The 13,624-nt window shown below is 33.8% G+C and overlaps 1 protein-coding gene across 40 annotated transcripts in view; it reads left to right on the forward strand.

The window, feature by feature from the left end:
* Positions 1 to 13,624, forward strand: part of aralar1 (calcium-binding mitochondrial carrier protein aralar1) — a 116,090-nt gene that overhangs the window by 19,622 nt on the left and 82,844 nt on the right. For 2 of the 40 annotated variants that reach the window (XM_073961032.1, XM_073961054.1), the window contains exons 1-2: positions 12,666 to 12,875; positions 13,324 to 13,507. The exons of 6 other annotated variants lie outside the window; for them this stretch is intronic. In XM_073961032.1, coding sequence (XP_073817133.1) covers positions 13,484 to 13,507 — 24 coding nt within the window. In that variant the 5' untranslated portion in view covers positions 12,666 to 12,875; positions 13,324 to 13,483. Of the gene's footprint in view, positions 1 to 11,230; positions 13,508 to 13,624 lie in introns of those variants that run through there. 32 more of the 40 variants (XM_073961039.1, XM_073961059.1, XM_073961034.1 and 29 more) reach the window with 29 other exon arrangements.

Here is a 13,624-nt window from a genome sequence, read left to right on the forward strand (position 1 = left end):
TTTCTTACACACTTAATGTTATATTAAATTAATTGCAATTATTAACAATTAATTCGAAGTCACTCTTCACATCTATTTTCCTTATTCCCATTTGTAAACTGAATACAATCATCATCAATTCACTTAGCGGGAAACTAGTTCATGTTCGTTATTTCATTAACTTATTCTGTCTTTTTAGTTTCGTCTTTCCATTTCTTTTTTATGTAATTTGAGATTTTTAATTTAATTGCTGCTGCATCGTTGAATTGCTGCACAAAAAAGTACATTTCGTTTAATTTCAAGAGCCACATCATTGCCTACATTGGTGTGTTTCCAACGTTGCCGTCTAGTCTTGGCTTTGCAGAGCAGGAGGGCAATGGGTAAACTGTAATCTGTGACTTAATTAGAGGTTTAGCATTTGTCATGAGAGATATGTACATCTCAACCAGCTGGCGTTATAATATTCAAGGTAAAGGCCAAGCAGGTGCTAATTGCTGTGTCATTTTTGCCTTAGAAAATTGCATAGTTTTATGGTTAGTAAATTGCTATACACGACGATTAGTACAAGATGGAAATGTGACAAGAAAATGTAAGAAATTGTAGTATTTTTTATTATATTTTTAAATACGTACAAATATTTGAAGTGAATAGATTAATAATCGGAAATGTAACCTAATTTTAAATGTGGATCTGTGAGGGCAATTTTTGGTGGAGACGTTTTCTGACCACTGTGCTATTGTGAACTCTAATTTGATTTCAACAGACGGAGGCATATTTAATGGTGTTGCAAACGGAATTATAAATTTAATATACCCCCATCATAAGGTGGAAGGTATAAACATGGCGGGTTCGTCTATAAAAAGTAGGTCACATATCATTGAGTTGATATGATTCGGGGTGCAAATATTGATATGAGAAGTCTCTCTACTCCCTTCGGGGATGTTTGTACCGAAACAGAAATATTTTATACTCTTACCAAAGAGTAAAGTATTTACCCACAGTTTTTATAACTTATTTTTGATCGTTCGTCTATATTCGTAATAATAGAGGCATCCATAGCTCAGCCCCCAGATGACGTACAGACCAAACTTTTCGTAGAGGCGTTCCATATATAGTTAAGAATTCGTCATTTAAAAATCAGTGCTCTACATTTGTGCTAAGGCGAGTAAATCGATCAACAAAATTTGACAATTCGTGTGAAAAGAAAATTTCAAAAACAGGGGGTTAATTCCAAATGTCAACCACATCGATTGGATATTGTGGATAAAACCTATCAAGTAAGAAGGCGTTAAGTTGGGCTGGACCGAAATTGTTATACCCTCCACCACGAGTTGCATTGAAGTAAAATGGAACAATTAGTTTCCTTTCGTTTATGAAGAATATTAAATTCATTAAATTTCAGCAATTTCAAAATACCGAAATTCGGGAGATACTGTTCTATGTTGGCTATATCAAAACTTCGATCTATACCGACAAATTTCTGGCGGAAAGTTTTTAGACTCAAAGAAGACTGAATACCAAACTTCCGATATTTCGGTAAGGTAAAACTAGAGTTGTGTAGTTCCGGAACGAACTAGTTCCAAGGAACTATTGGAACTATATCCGGCTCTTTCATTTGTATAGTTCCTTTAGTTCATATAGTTCCAGCAGTGCATATAATTCCATTCATTTGTATAATTCATTTTCTTTATTTAATTGCACTTAAATCACATCCTCGTTACATCGCTGCCAAAAGATGAAAACAAAAAGAAAGAGAAAGATTCGTTAAACTACTTCACTCTCGGAACTATTTGGAACTATATTAAGGAACTAGTTCCTTTTGGCAAAAGGAACTAGAAAGATCGATCCGCTCCAGGAACTAGAGTGCACAACTTTAGGTAAAACCTTAAAAAAAAAATCAAGAGGTACGCTTCTATGGGGATATATGAAAACGTGAACCTTTACTGATAATTCTCTTCTGGAATATTTATAACCCCATGGAAGACTAAATAACAAATTTCAGTCATTTCGGCGGGATATTGACGTCACAACCCTCAGAATTACGAAAATCGGAAGGCACCGTTCTGTGGGGGCTATATCGAAACGTGGACCTATACCGACGAATTGCAGTAGGAAAGGTTTTTACCTCCAACGTAGCTTAAATACCAAATTTCAGCAATTTCGGTCGCTGATTTTCGATATTTGAAGGTCGATGGAAAGTTTTGTACCCCTTACCGAAGACTAAATACCAAATTTCAGCCATTTCGTTGGTTATTGTGGTCACAGCCTTCAAAATACCGAAAATCGAGAGGTACCGTTCTATAGAACGGGCTATACTAAGGCGTGAACCGTTAGCGAAAAATTTCTGTGGGGAAGTTTTATACCCCTAACGAAGACTAAATAACAAATTTTAGCCATTTCGGAGGAATATTGAGGCCACAACCTGAAAAATAACAATAGTCGGTAGGTATTGTTCTATGGGGGCTCTATAAACGCGTAGAGCTATACCGACAAATTTCATATGGAAAGTTTTGTACCCGAAATCAAGACTTAATACTCAATTTCAACAATTTCGGTGGAATACAGGGACGTAGCCAGGATTTCATTTCGGGGGGGGCCCACCTGACCAAAATTTTGAAAGTTCATGTTAGCAAAAATTTCTTATTTAGCAATGATATAAACCTTATTTTATACTTTTATTTCTGATGAAATATTTTTTAATTACAATTTTTTATTAAAATGACGTAAGACTTCTTGGCCAATTTTCCCTTGTTTTCAGAACTTTTTTGACAACATATCAGAGTTAAGATATGTTCAAACAATAGATATATTAATAGTCGCATATACTTTCGGGTGTATCATTTATCAAATAACTCACAACTACAGTTGTAAATTTCGGTAAGGCCAAAAGAAAGAGTATACAATCGGAAAACCTTAGAAATATCTTAACCTTTCCTTTGTTTCCACTAAAATTTTATTGAGTAATTTATGGAAGGAAAATGGGATTAGTAGAGAATTGATTTATGCAGAGGGAACGTTCGGATATCATGGCGTTATCCACTAGTATTTTTTTAAATATTTGCAGGATAATTTAGGAGTTATATAAATATAGGAAAAAATGCCGAGACACGTGTCTTCTTTTTTTTGTCTTTTATCACGCTGCAATGTCAGAATATGGTCAGTTTTTTTCAATTCCGGAAATTCAGGTGTCCAATCGTTGTTACTGTTACTGTCATTGAAGTTATTCCCTCAAAATATGTTGGTGTCCAATCGTAGATCTAATCACAAAGAATTTCTGAAGGCCGATAGTGGTTTTCTTGATAGAGAACTAATGCTGAGCAATAGTGAGTCATATTTATGATGAAATTCTAGCACCCAATCGTGGGTATGTAATGACAAATCCTGGTGCCCAATTGGGCATCCGTCAATAAACTATTTTGGCTTCAAATCGTCGGACTTCTCTTATAGAAATTCTTGTTTCCTATCCAGGATTTTCTCATAAATTGATCACGCACCAAGAAAACTCCTGTCTTATCAGTCCTGATTACCTTTAAAATGAAATTCTGGAGCCCAGAATTTTAGCAAAAATCCATGAACACAATTGTCAATTCCCAATCTACATTTTTTATACTCTCAGCCTTTAGTCAAAATGTGCCTCATCGAAATAATGGTTTTAGGGCCAAAGTGTGTTTGGAAGAAATCTGTTTCAGAAAATTTAGAGTCAACTTAGCTATGTTCGTCCGTCTTGTTGGCTGCCTGGAGAACACGATAATTCTCGAACACATCAACCGATTCGATCCTCCTTTCGATAACCTTTCACAGAGTATTTGAAAAATTTTCAGAGAAGTACAGTTTAAGACCTCTCTGGATAATTAGTAAATATACCTGTGTAAGCTTAAACCTCAGTAGTCATGGCTTAACTTCCTTTATGCTAATAATTTAGTTATAAGTAACAATATGAAATAAATTAATAAATAAAAATACCTCTCTGGAAACGGTTTGCTTTTTTGCAACAATTGTTCTCGGGGCCCCTATTACTACAATACAAGTTTTTTCATGCCCATACTTCCAGAGAAAATGGCCCGAAAGCTGTAAGGAACACCTACGGCCATCATGTGTAGTGGCTGGTGTGCACGGCAATTTTCGTTGCGTTGGTCCAAACATTCTTTATAGCAATATTTCTGCGAGCCTTATATAAAGTTCGTAGATGGTGATTTTCGGTCTACTCCTTCTGGTATTTCCTCCTCAAAATTCAAGAATTTTAGCTACAGTGGTAAGTGCGACTTTTCTTGAACGGAGCACCAGATTTGTTCCAAACTTTGGTTTTAGTAATATTTTCTCCAAACTTAGTTTTAGCTCGAAAATCGGTACATCCCAACAAACCTTCATAATAGTTGTTTAATGCAGTTTAAGGACGGTATTCTTTATGTTTAGAGCGGTATTATGTTTTTCGTGGGCAAGTCTATATTTTTTTCTTGAAAAAAACTGAAAATTATACTGTGACGCACTGAAATGAATGACTCCCAAAATAAGATATACTTCCAAAATGAACTATGCCGGTCCGGTCCATTTCGTCAGTTACCTCCTCCGTAACATTTGTGATCAATGATAAAATCTATATTTTGTTGGTAAGTTCATACGTCCGAAAATTGCTACACAATTCTAAAAATCTCCTAATACATAACTCTGGGTTAAAAGATTTTGGTTGTGTAGCCGCAATTCGATCTGTTCATAGATTAATGTTTCGGTTCGCACAGACTCAGGGTATATCCCTGTCCGCAAAGCGGACTGATACTTCTTGAGATTTTGACTAATCTGAATCTGTTTCCGATCAGTTTTTTTTTATTTCGTTTGTCGTTATAAATCCTTTGCCGAAGAAAGAAAAAGGAAAATTTCTAGAAATGTGCATCCATTGAAATTACTTCCCAAAATATAATTCAAAGAATAATCGACAAAAAAATCTCTGAAGATAAAATTCAATGTAATTTCGAAATATTTGAAATAATATGCATAAATAAAATATAAACACTCACCTCAATCTCAATAATCTTGATTTTATTAACACTCGAAAGATCGAATAAAACATAAAAATACGACAGAAAAATTATTTTTGTACAATTGATATTTACTAATTTGTAGGAAGAGACTAGTTTAAAATAATCTTAACGGACGACACTGCTGTGGAATAGTAATTATATCATAAAAAATGGTTGATATAGTTTTTTGTTGCAAATTTCAAACATAATAAAGAATTTGTAATTGTTATGATGTTCGAAATAGTTCATTACAAAAACTTATTACTTTTATCAAAATTTGCAAAAACAGATGTTTCTAGATGTTGTTTATAAGCCCAAGTATTGGACGTAATATGCTACAAACGTTCAATAAATAAAAAAAACGTCTTGTTCTGAACTCAGTACAAGACAGTCAGCCTAAAGTTACGATTAAACGCTTAAACAACACGATTAAACGCTTAAAACTTAACAATTATGCAGAAAATTGCTCGAAAAGCCGAAAGTGTTTATTATTTTTATACTTTCAAATATGTTGGACAATAAGTATACCAATGTAGTTAAATAATTCTCTGTAATACTTCCTCCAAATACTTTACATATTTCTTGAAAAATTTAAAACAGTTTAAAATTGTATTCAAAAATTAAAAAAATGTGTAACATAAGCTAATATCTTATGGGAACAAAAATCATTTCGGGGGGGGCCCGGGCCCCCCGGGCCCCCCCCCTGGCTACGTCGGTGGTGGAATATTGATGCGACAAACTTCAAAATACCGGAAATCCGGAGGTACCGATGTATGGGCACTATATGAAGGCGTGGACTTATTCCGATAAATTTCATATGGAAATTTTTATAACCCCAACAAAGACTAAGTACCAAATTTCAGCCATTTTGGAGGAATATTAAGGCCATAACCTTTAAAATAGCGAAAATCGGGAGGTATAGTTCTATTGGGGCTATTTGAAGGCGTGGACCTATACCGACAAATTTTATATGGAAGGTTGTATACCCCCAATGAAGACTAAATGCTAAATTTCAACAATTTCGGTGGAATATTGATGCCACAAACCTCGAAATACATGAAAACCGGAGGTACCGTTCTATGGGGGCTATATGAAGGCGTGGAGCGATACCGATAAAATTCTGGAGGAAAGATTTTCCACTTCGATTGAGACATCTCCAACGCTTCTAAACGCTTCAACAATATCCTCTGACGAAGAAAATCGTTGGCCATGCCTTTTTTCTTGATATGTTGGAATCAAATGAAGTCATTGGATCCCCAGTCAGGGCTGTACGGCGAATGACCCATCAACTCCAGGTTTTGTCCGATCAAACAGACGCGACAAAAGTGTGACAGCTCGCATTGTCGTGATGCAGAATGATTCGTGTTCTCTTGTTCGTTTTTCGAATTTCTCAGGCAAACAAATGGTAGTGTATAACTCAGAATTAACCGTCCTAAATTTCTCAAGCCGTTTAGTCGCCATACGGTCAGTTTTGCCGAAAAAAATTTTACATGAACAATTTTCATTGGATTTGGCTCGCTTTCGAAGACCTAAATGGTCGATTTCTGTTTTGTATTGGGCTATTAAGCATACATCCAAGATTCGTCTGTGATAATCTTATAAACATCGCTGGAAGGAAGCACCGCGATCGTTTTTATTCACAATTTCTTTGCATCAATCCACTAGAGCCATTTTTTAACGATTGTCCAATCTAACGGATCTAACGAGAAAAATCCTTTTTGCTGTCATGTGATCATGCAATATCAAATGTAAGTTGGTGGAAGAAATGCCCAAGGATGGCATTTGCTAGAAACTCCGATTACTAAATCAAAATCAAAGAAGATATGTAACATCAAAACTACAGTTCAGGTCATTTCATTTCATTGAACTCTCGCTTGATTATCGTCATCTGCTGATTAAATCTGAATTTTCACTACAATTTATTACAAAACCACGGGCAAACTCAGGTACAGGTTAATAGGCATATTTTATAATTTCAAACAATTTAAATAACATAAGATGGTTCTTCAATTTTTCATATTTTTAAAGTTTTAGTTACATTTCCGACAAATTCGAATTTTTGTCCTCTTAGTTGCTTAATGAGTTCCCAGCAAAAATACCCATTACGAAACTTCCTACTAACCCTTTATTTTTACAAGGGCATGTCGCGCGAAACAAGTAAATAAGCCACTTAAATAAGTAATTAAATAAGAAGTCACGACTTTTCGTAACTGGTTATTTAACTACTTATTTAAGTGGTCAAAAAATAGCTACTTATTTGGGCGACATGCCCTTGTTAAAATAATGGGTTAGTAAGTAAGTGGTTATTACAATGAGTATTTTTGCTGGGTAGAAAGCTTTTTGGAGGAAATGTTCCCGTGTTAAAGTACAGCCTTGCTTTAGGTATTAGGTTGTAGCAAAACTAAATTTGTTGTCATTTGTACCCAGCCAGAAGAAAACCCAATGGTTTCATAAAAGACCCCATATTTTTAATTTTCAAAGATTGCATTTGAATTAAATGTAAAAGGCTACTATTTCAGACACGTATGTTTCCTTTGCTACTTGGGAGATGCCCATTCTAGTATCTAAGACTAAATTAGTAAACATACATCCACAATCTATACATACAGTGCTGGACATATCAATGGAAACTTTTTTCAGAAAAGAAAATATAATAATTTGTGACTAAGTTAAGTTATTCCTAAGGTAATTTATACCTGCATATTTTTGCATAAAATTAAATATGCAGGTGTATTTGAATAGGGAATAAATGTACTTAGTCAAAAATTATTATATTAAGTTTTCTGAAAAAAGTTTCCATTGATATGTCCAGCACTGTACATCCTTGTTTTCTACATTCAACTTTATCAAATTTTAATCTAAAAACACTTTAATTTTTTAAAATGTCACAAGGTAACAAGGTAAATATCCAAATACACATGCATACATACATATGTATGTATGTTGTATTTTTCAAAACTATAAAATACCAAAGAATACACAGTATAACAAATCACAATAAGCACGTTTAATGTGACATCAGCTAATGGGTCAAGGCCAATGGACAAACGAAACACGTGTGGTTCGTTCACACAGTGGCACTCAATGTGAATCTACAAACTGAACGGGATACGAGTACTTTTCTTTCAAACTAATAAAAGTTTCCTTTCAAAAGAATTTCTTTTCAATTTGAAAGCGATAAAAATTTGCTTCGACAGCATTTTTGTAATTAAGAAAAAAAGAATGTGGCGTAAATAAAATTTAATTTTGTTTATCGTTTCATTCATTTATTGTCGTAAACAAAAATAATATACTCAACATAAATAACAGAAAGCTTTATTACATTTAGGAAAATACAAACAACAACAATGTTATTGAACTTGTAACGAAACCAGATTACCTCACGTGCATTTGTACATAATGTGTGGGGGGAATAGGAGTGCATTTATGACGCTGATTTTGATTTTGATTGAATAACTAGGAAATCGTCCGATTATTTTTGTAAATAGTTGATGAACAAGTAAAAAAGTATTGCCGACAGAGATATGCCCTCAGCCCGTTCAAGAGATACCGTGCATAGCATTTAATGACATTTTTTTTAATATTGGGGGGAAGTACAGGATGTTGTGGACCGGTATTGCCTATCTCCGAACTGATACTAAGTTTGGACAAAATATGACGAAAGCCAAAATTTGGACCAAATCGGTTGATCAGTTCATGCTCTCCAGCCACTACATATGGTGCCATAGGGGTTTTTTACACCTTTTGGGCACTTTTCTCAAGAATTATGGATTTGCCCCTGAAAAACTTTTACCGTCGTAATGGAGGCAGCGAATGCAAATGCTTCAACAAAAATTGAAGAGATTCGAGGGCAGGTTTTAAAGTGAACATATCCGAAGTTTTGTGTGGGAGGTACCCGAATGAGTGGAAAAAAATGGTCCATATTCGAACCCGATGTATATCTGGTAGATATATTAGGGCGTCTAAAGTATGGACCAAATCGATCACTTCCTTCAAGAACATTTCTGAACTTTTGTGGGGAAGGTATCTGAAGGAGTTGACCAATATGGCTTATCTTCGAACTCATTTCAGGCTATTTTCTCAGGAAGTATGGACTTGCCCCTGATGAAACTTCTACCGTCGTATGGAAGGCAGTGATAACAAGTTGTTACAACAAAAATCAAAGCGATTCGAGAGCAGGTCCTAAACTGAACTGAATTTTGTGTGGGAGGTACCCGAAGGAGTGGACCGAATGAGTCCATTGAGTGGGAGAGGTACCGGAAGGAGTGGACCGATATAACTCATCTTCGAACTTAAAATATGTTTGGACAAAATATTACGAAAGCCAAATTTTGGACAGAATCGGTTGATCCTTTTGATAGTTATCGTGCGCTCCAGCCAGACAGACGGAATCCATTATTTCGATGAGGCACATTTTGCCCGTATGAAAGTGTATATACCTTCGTTAGCATTAATGCTGAGGGTATAAAAATAAGTTACTTAATTCCGAACAATCGGCATTTAAAGATATCCGTAAACGTGGATTTTTAAAGACGTTTAGGTGTCCCTAAGGACTGCAGTAATCATCGATTTTTTTAAAGATTTTTAGGTGTCCCTTAAGACTGCAGTAATCGTGGATTTTTTAAAGACTTTGGGCTGTCCTCAAAAGCAGAATTTTTAAAGACTTTTAGGTGTCCCCAAAGACATCAATAAACGTGGATTTTTTAAAGGCTTTTAGGTGTCCCAAAAGACATTAGTAATTTTTTAAAGACTTTTAGGTGTTCCCAAAGACATCAATAAACGTGGCTTTTTTAAAGACTTTTAGGTATTCCCAAAGACATCAATAAACGTGGATTTTTTAAAGGCTTTTAGGTGTCCCAAAAGACATCAATAAACGTAGATTTTTTTAAAGACTTTTAGGTGTTCCCAAATACATCAATAAACGTGGATTTTTTAAAGATTTTTAGGTGTGCCCAAAGACATCAATAAACGTGGATTTTTTAAAGACTTTTAGGTGTTCCTGAAGACATCAATAAACGTGGATTTTTTAAAGACTTTTAGGTTTTCCCAAAGACATCAATAAACGTGGATTTTTTAAAGACTTTTAGATGTCCCCAAAGACATGAATAAACGTGGATCTTTTAAAGATTTTTAGGTGTCCCCAAAAACATCAATAAACGTGGACTTTTTAAAGATTTTTAGGTGCCCTAAAGATATAAATAAACGTGGATTTTTTAAAGATTTTTAGGTGCCCCAAAGATATAAATAAACGTGGATCTTTTAAAGAATTTTAGGTGTTCCCAAATACATCAATAAACGTGGATTTTTTTTAAAGATTTTTAGGTGTGCCCAAAGACATCAATAAACGTGGATTTTTTAAAGAATTTTAGGTGTTCCTGAAGACATCAATAAACGTGGATTTTTTAAAGATTTTTAGGTGTACCCAAAGACATCAATAAACGTGGATTTTTTAAAGATTTTTAGGTGTCCCCAAAGACATCAATAAACGTGGATTTTTTAAAGATTTTTAGGTGTCCCCAAAGACATCAATAAACGTGGATTTTTTAAAGATTTTTAGGTGTCCCCAAAGACATCAATAAACGTGGATTTTTTAAAGATTTTTAGGTGTCCCCAAAGACATCAATAAACGTGGATTTTTTAAAGATGTTTAGGTGTCCCCAAAGACATCAATAAACGTGGATTTTTTAAAGACTTTTAGGTGTTCCCAAAGACATCAATAAACGTGGATTTTTCAAAGACTTTTAGATGTCCCAAAAGACATCAATAAACGTGGATTTTTTTAAAGACTTTTAGGTGTTCCCAAAGACATCAATAAACGTGGATTTTTTAAAGACTTTTAGATGTCCCAAAAGACATCAATAAACGTGGATTTTTTAAAGACTTTTAGGTGTCCCCAAAGACATGAATAAACGTGGATTTTTTAAAGATTTTTAGGTGTCCCCAAAGACATCAATAAACGTGGGTTTTTTTAAAGACTTTTAGGTGTTCCCAAAGACATCAATAAACGTGGATTTTTTAAAGATTTTTAGGTGTCCCCAAAGACATCAATAAACGTGGATTTTTTAAAGATTTTTAGGTGTCCCCAAAGACATCAATAAACGTGGATTTTTTTAAAGATTTTTAGGTGTCCCCAAAGACATCAATAAACGTGGATTTTTTAAAGATTTTTGGGTGTCCCCAAAGACATCAATAAACGTGGATTTTTTAAAGATTTTTAGGTGTCCCCAAAGACATCAATAAACGTGGATTTTTTAAAGATTTTTGGGTGTCCCCAAAGACATCAATAAACGTGGATTTTTTAAAGATTTTTAGGTGTCCCCAAAGACATCAATAAACGTGGGTTTTTTTAAAGACTTTTAGGTGTTCCCAAAGACATCAATAAACGTGGATTTTTTAAAGATTTTTAGGTGTCCCCAAAGACATCAATAAACGTGGATTTTTTAAAGATTTTTAGGTGTCCCCAAAGACATCAATAAACGTGGATTTTTTTAAAGATGTTTAGGTGTCCCCAAAGACATCAATAAACGTGGATTTTTTAAAGATTTTTGGGTGTCCCCAAAGACATCAATAAACGTGGATTTTTTAAAGATTTTTAGGTGTCCCCAAAGACATCAATAAACGTGGATTTTTTAAAGATGTTTAGGTGTCCCCAAAGACATCAATAAACGTGGATTTTTTAAAGACTTTTAGGTGTTCCCAAAGACATCAATAAACGTGGATTTTTCAAAGACTTTTAGATGTCCCAAAAGACATCAATAAACGTGGATTTTTTTAAAGACTTTTAGGTGTTCCCAAAGACATCAATAAACGTGGATTTTTTAAAGACTTTTAGATGTCCCAAAAGACATCAATAAACGTGGATTTTTTAAAGACTTTTAGGTGTCCCCAAAGACATGAATAAACGTGGATTTTTTAAAGATTTTTAGGTGTCCCCAAAGACATCAATAAACGTGGGTTTTTTTAAAGACTTTTAGGTGTTCCCAAAGACATCAATAAACGTGGATTTTTTAAAGATTTTTAGGTGTCCCCAAAGACATCAATAAACGTGGATTTTTTAAAGATTTTTAGGTGTCCCCAAAGACATCAATAAACGTGGATTTTTTTAAAGATTTTTAGGTGTCCCCAAAGACATCAATAAACGTGGATTTTTTAAAGATTTTTGGGTGTCCCCAAAGACATCAATAAACGTGGATTTTTTAAAGATTTTTAGGTGTCCCCAAAGACATCAATAAACGTGGATTTTGAAATGTGTGTTTGTAAAATACCGAGTGTAGCTCGATTTAAAAACTAAAATATTTTCAAAGTAGTGGAGGTCGACACGACCAAACCAATCGTCTCTGTTACTTGTTTTTACATTTGGTTCCAACTACCAATGTCAAGCTTTACAATGCATTTTGTAAACAATTTTTTCTATGAATTAATTTTATATTATGACATTCAAGTAAAACACATAGAAGCTGCAAAAAAGCTTTTCATATTTCATATAGAAATGTAAAATATTGAACAAAACAAAAAAAAAAAACAAACATCTCTTAGAAACCACCAGCAGATTTTATGAGAGAAAACCATCAGAAAATCTCTCAGATATACAGATCGACAAAGTGTGCGTCCCAATAACGGCGGCAGCAACAAAGATCGGTTGCTATTGGGTTCTGTTTTCTTTTTTTTCGAAACCGATTCTAACGGGAAAAATCATCTGAGGAAAGTCAGCAGCTATTCACTGTCACCGGCGGCAACAGTTACAATACAAACGACTAGACAACCAGACGTGTGCGTCTTGTTCTCTCATTTCATTCGGTGATTTTGTGGATATTTCGCGTTGGCATTTTTCTGTTTCTGCTACGGTTTTTCACGTTTTTTTTTTTTAATAATTGTGTGGTGGTTGCTATTTTCGTTTCAAAAAATTCATGTTTTATACAAAATAAATGTGACAAAGAGTTCTATACTCTGTACAAAACGTCCCTGAAATAAAAAAATAAAATTGCATTTTTTATAAAAAAAATATCTAATTTTTTCATATTGATTACTTGCCACGGTTCAAGGGCGAAGAGTGTGTGTTTTTGGTTTTGTGAAAGTGCCAATTTTATGAAATTAAAAAAAGAAAATTAATTATTTTTGGAAATTTTCCCATACCCAAAAGAAATTTCAAAGCATCAATAATTCAAATCGTCAGTTATGTAAAATTTTAATAAATATTATTCCATATCTAAATTAGCTAATCAATATCTATACATTAATTGAAAAATACATAATTCAAAAAAGTGTGTGCATCTGTGTAATTGAAAAAAATTTGCATTTATTGAAATATCCCTCCCACACTCTCAAATAGTTTCTTTAACTAAATATACCTACATACAATACATACATATGTATATGAAATAAAGTGTTCATTTCCAAGTCTGCCATTTTTAATTTTAAAAAATATCTTCGTAAAAAAATAAACAAATTTTCATTTTGTCAACAAAGAAAATCATCCAAACTCAACAACAATGCCTGAAAGTAAAAAAGTAGAGGTATGTTTCATCGACAACAACACTAACAATAATATAAACAAATAGAATTTATGACGTTTTATTCTATAGTCTGCTTTTTATTTAACCTGTTGTGTTCGCTTATTTGCGAATACAAGG

This window comes from Musca autumnalis, unplaced genomic scaffold (genome assembly GCF_047663935.1).
Source record: "Musca autumnalis isolate F117 unplaced genomic scaffold, ASM4766393v1 scaffold_1, whole genome shotgun sequence".
Classification (NCBI taxonomy): Eukaryota; Metazoa; Arthropoda; class Insecta; order Diptera; family Muscidae; genus Musca; species Musca autumnalis.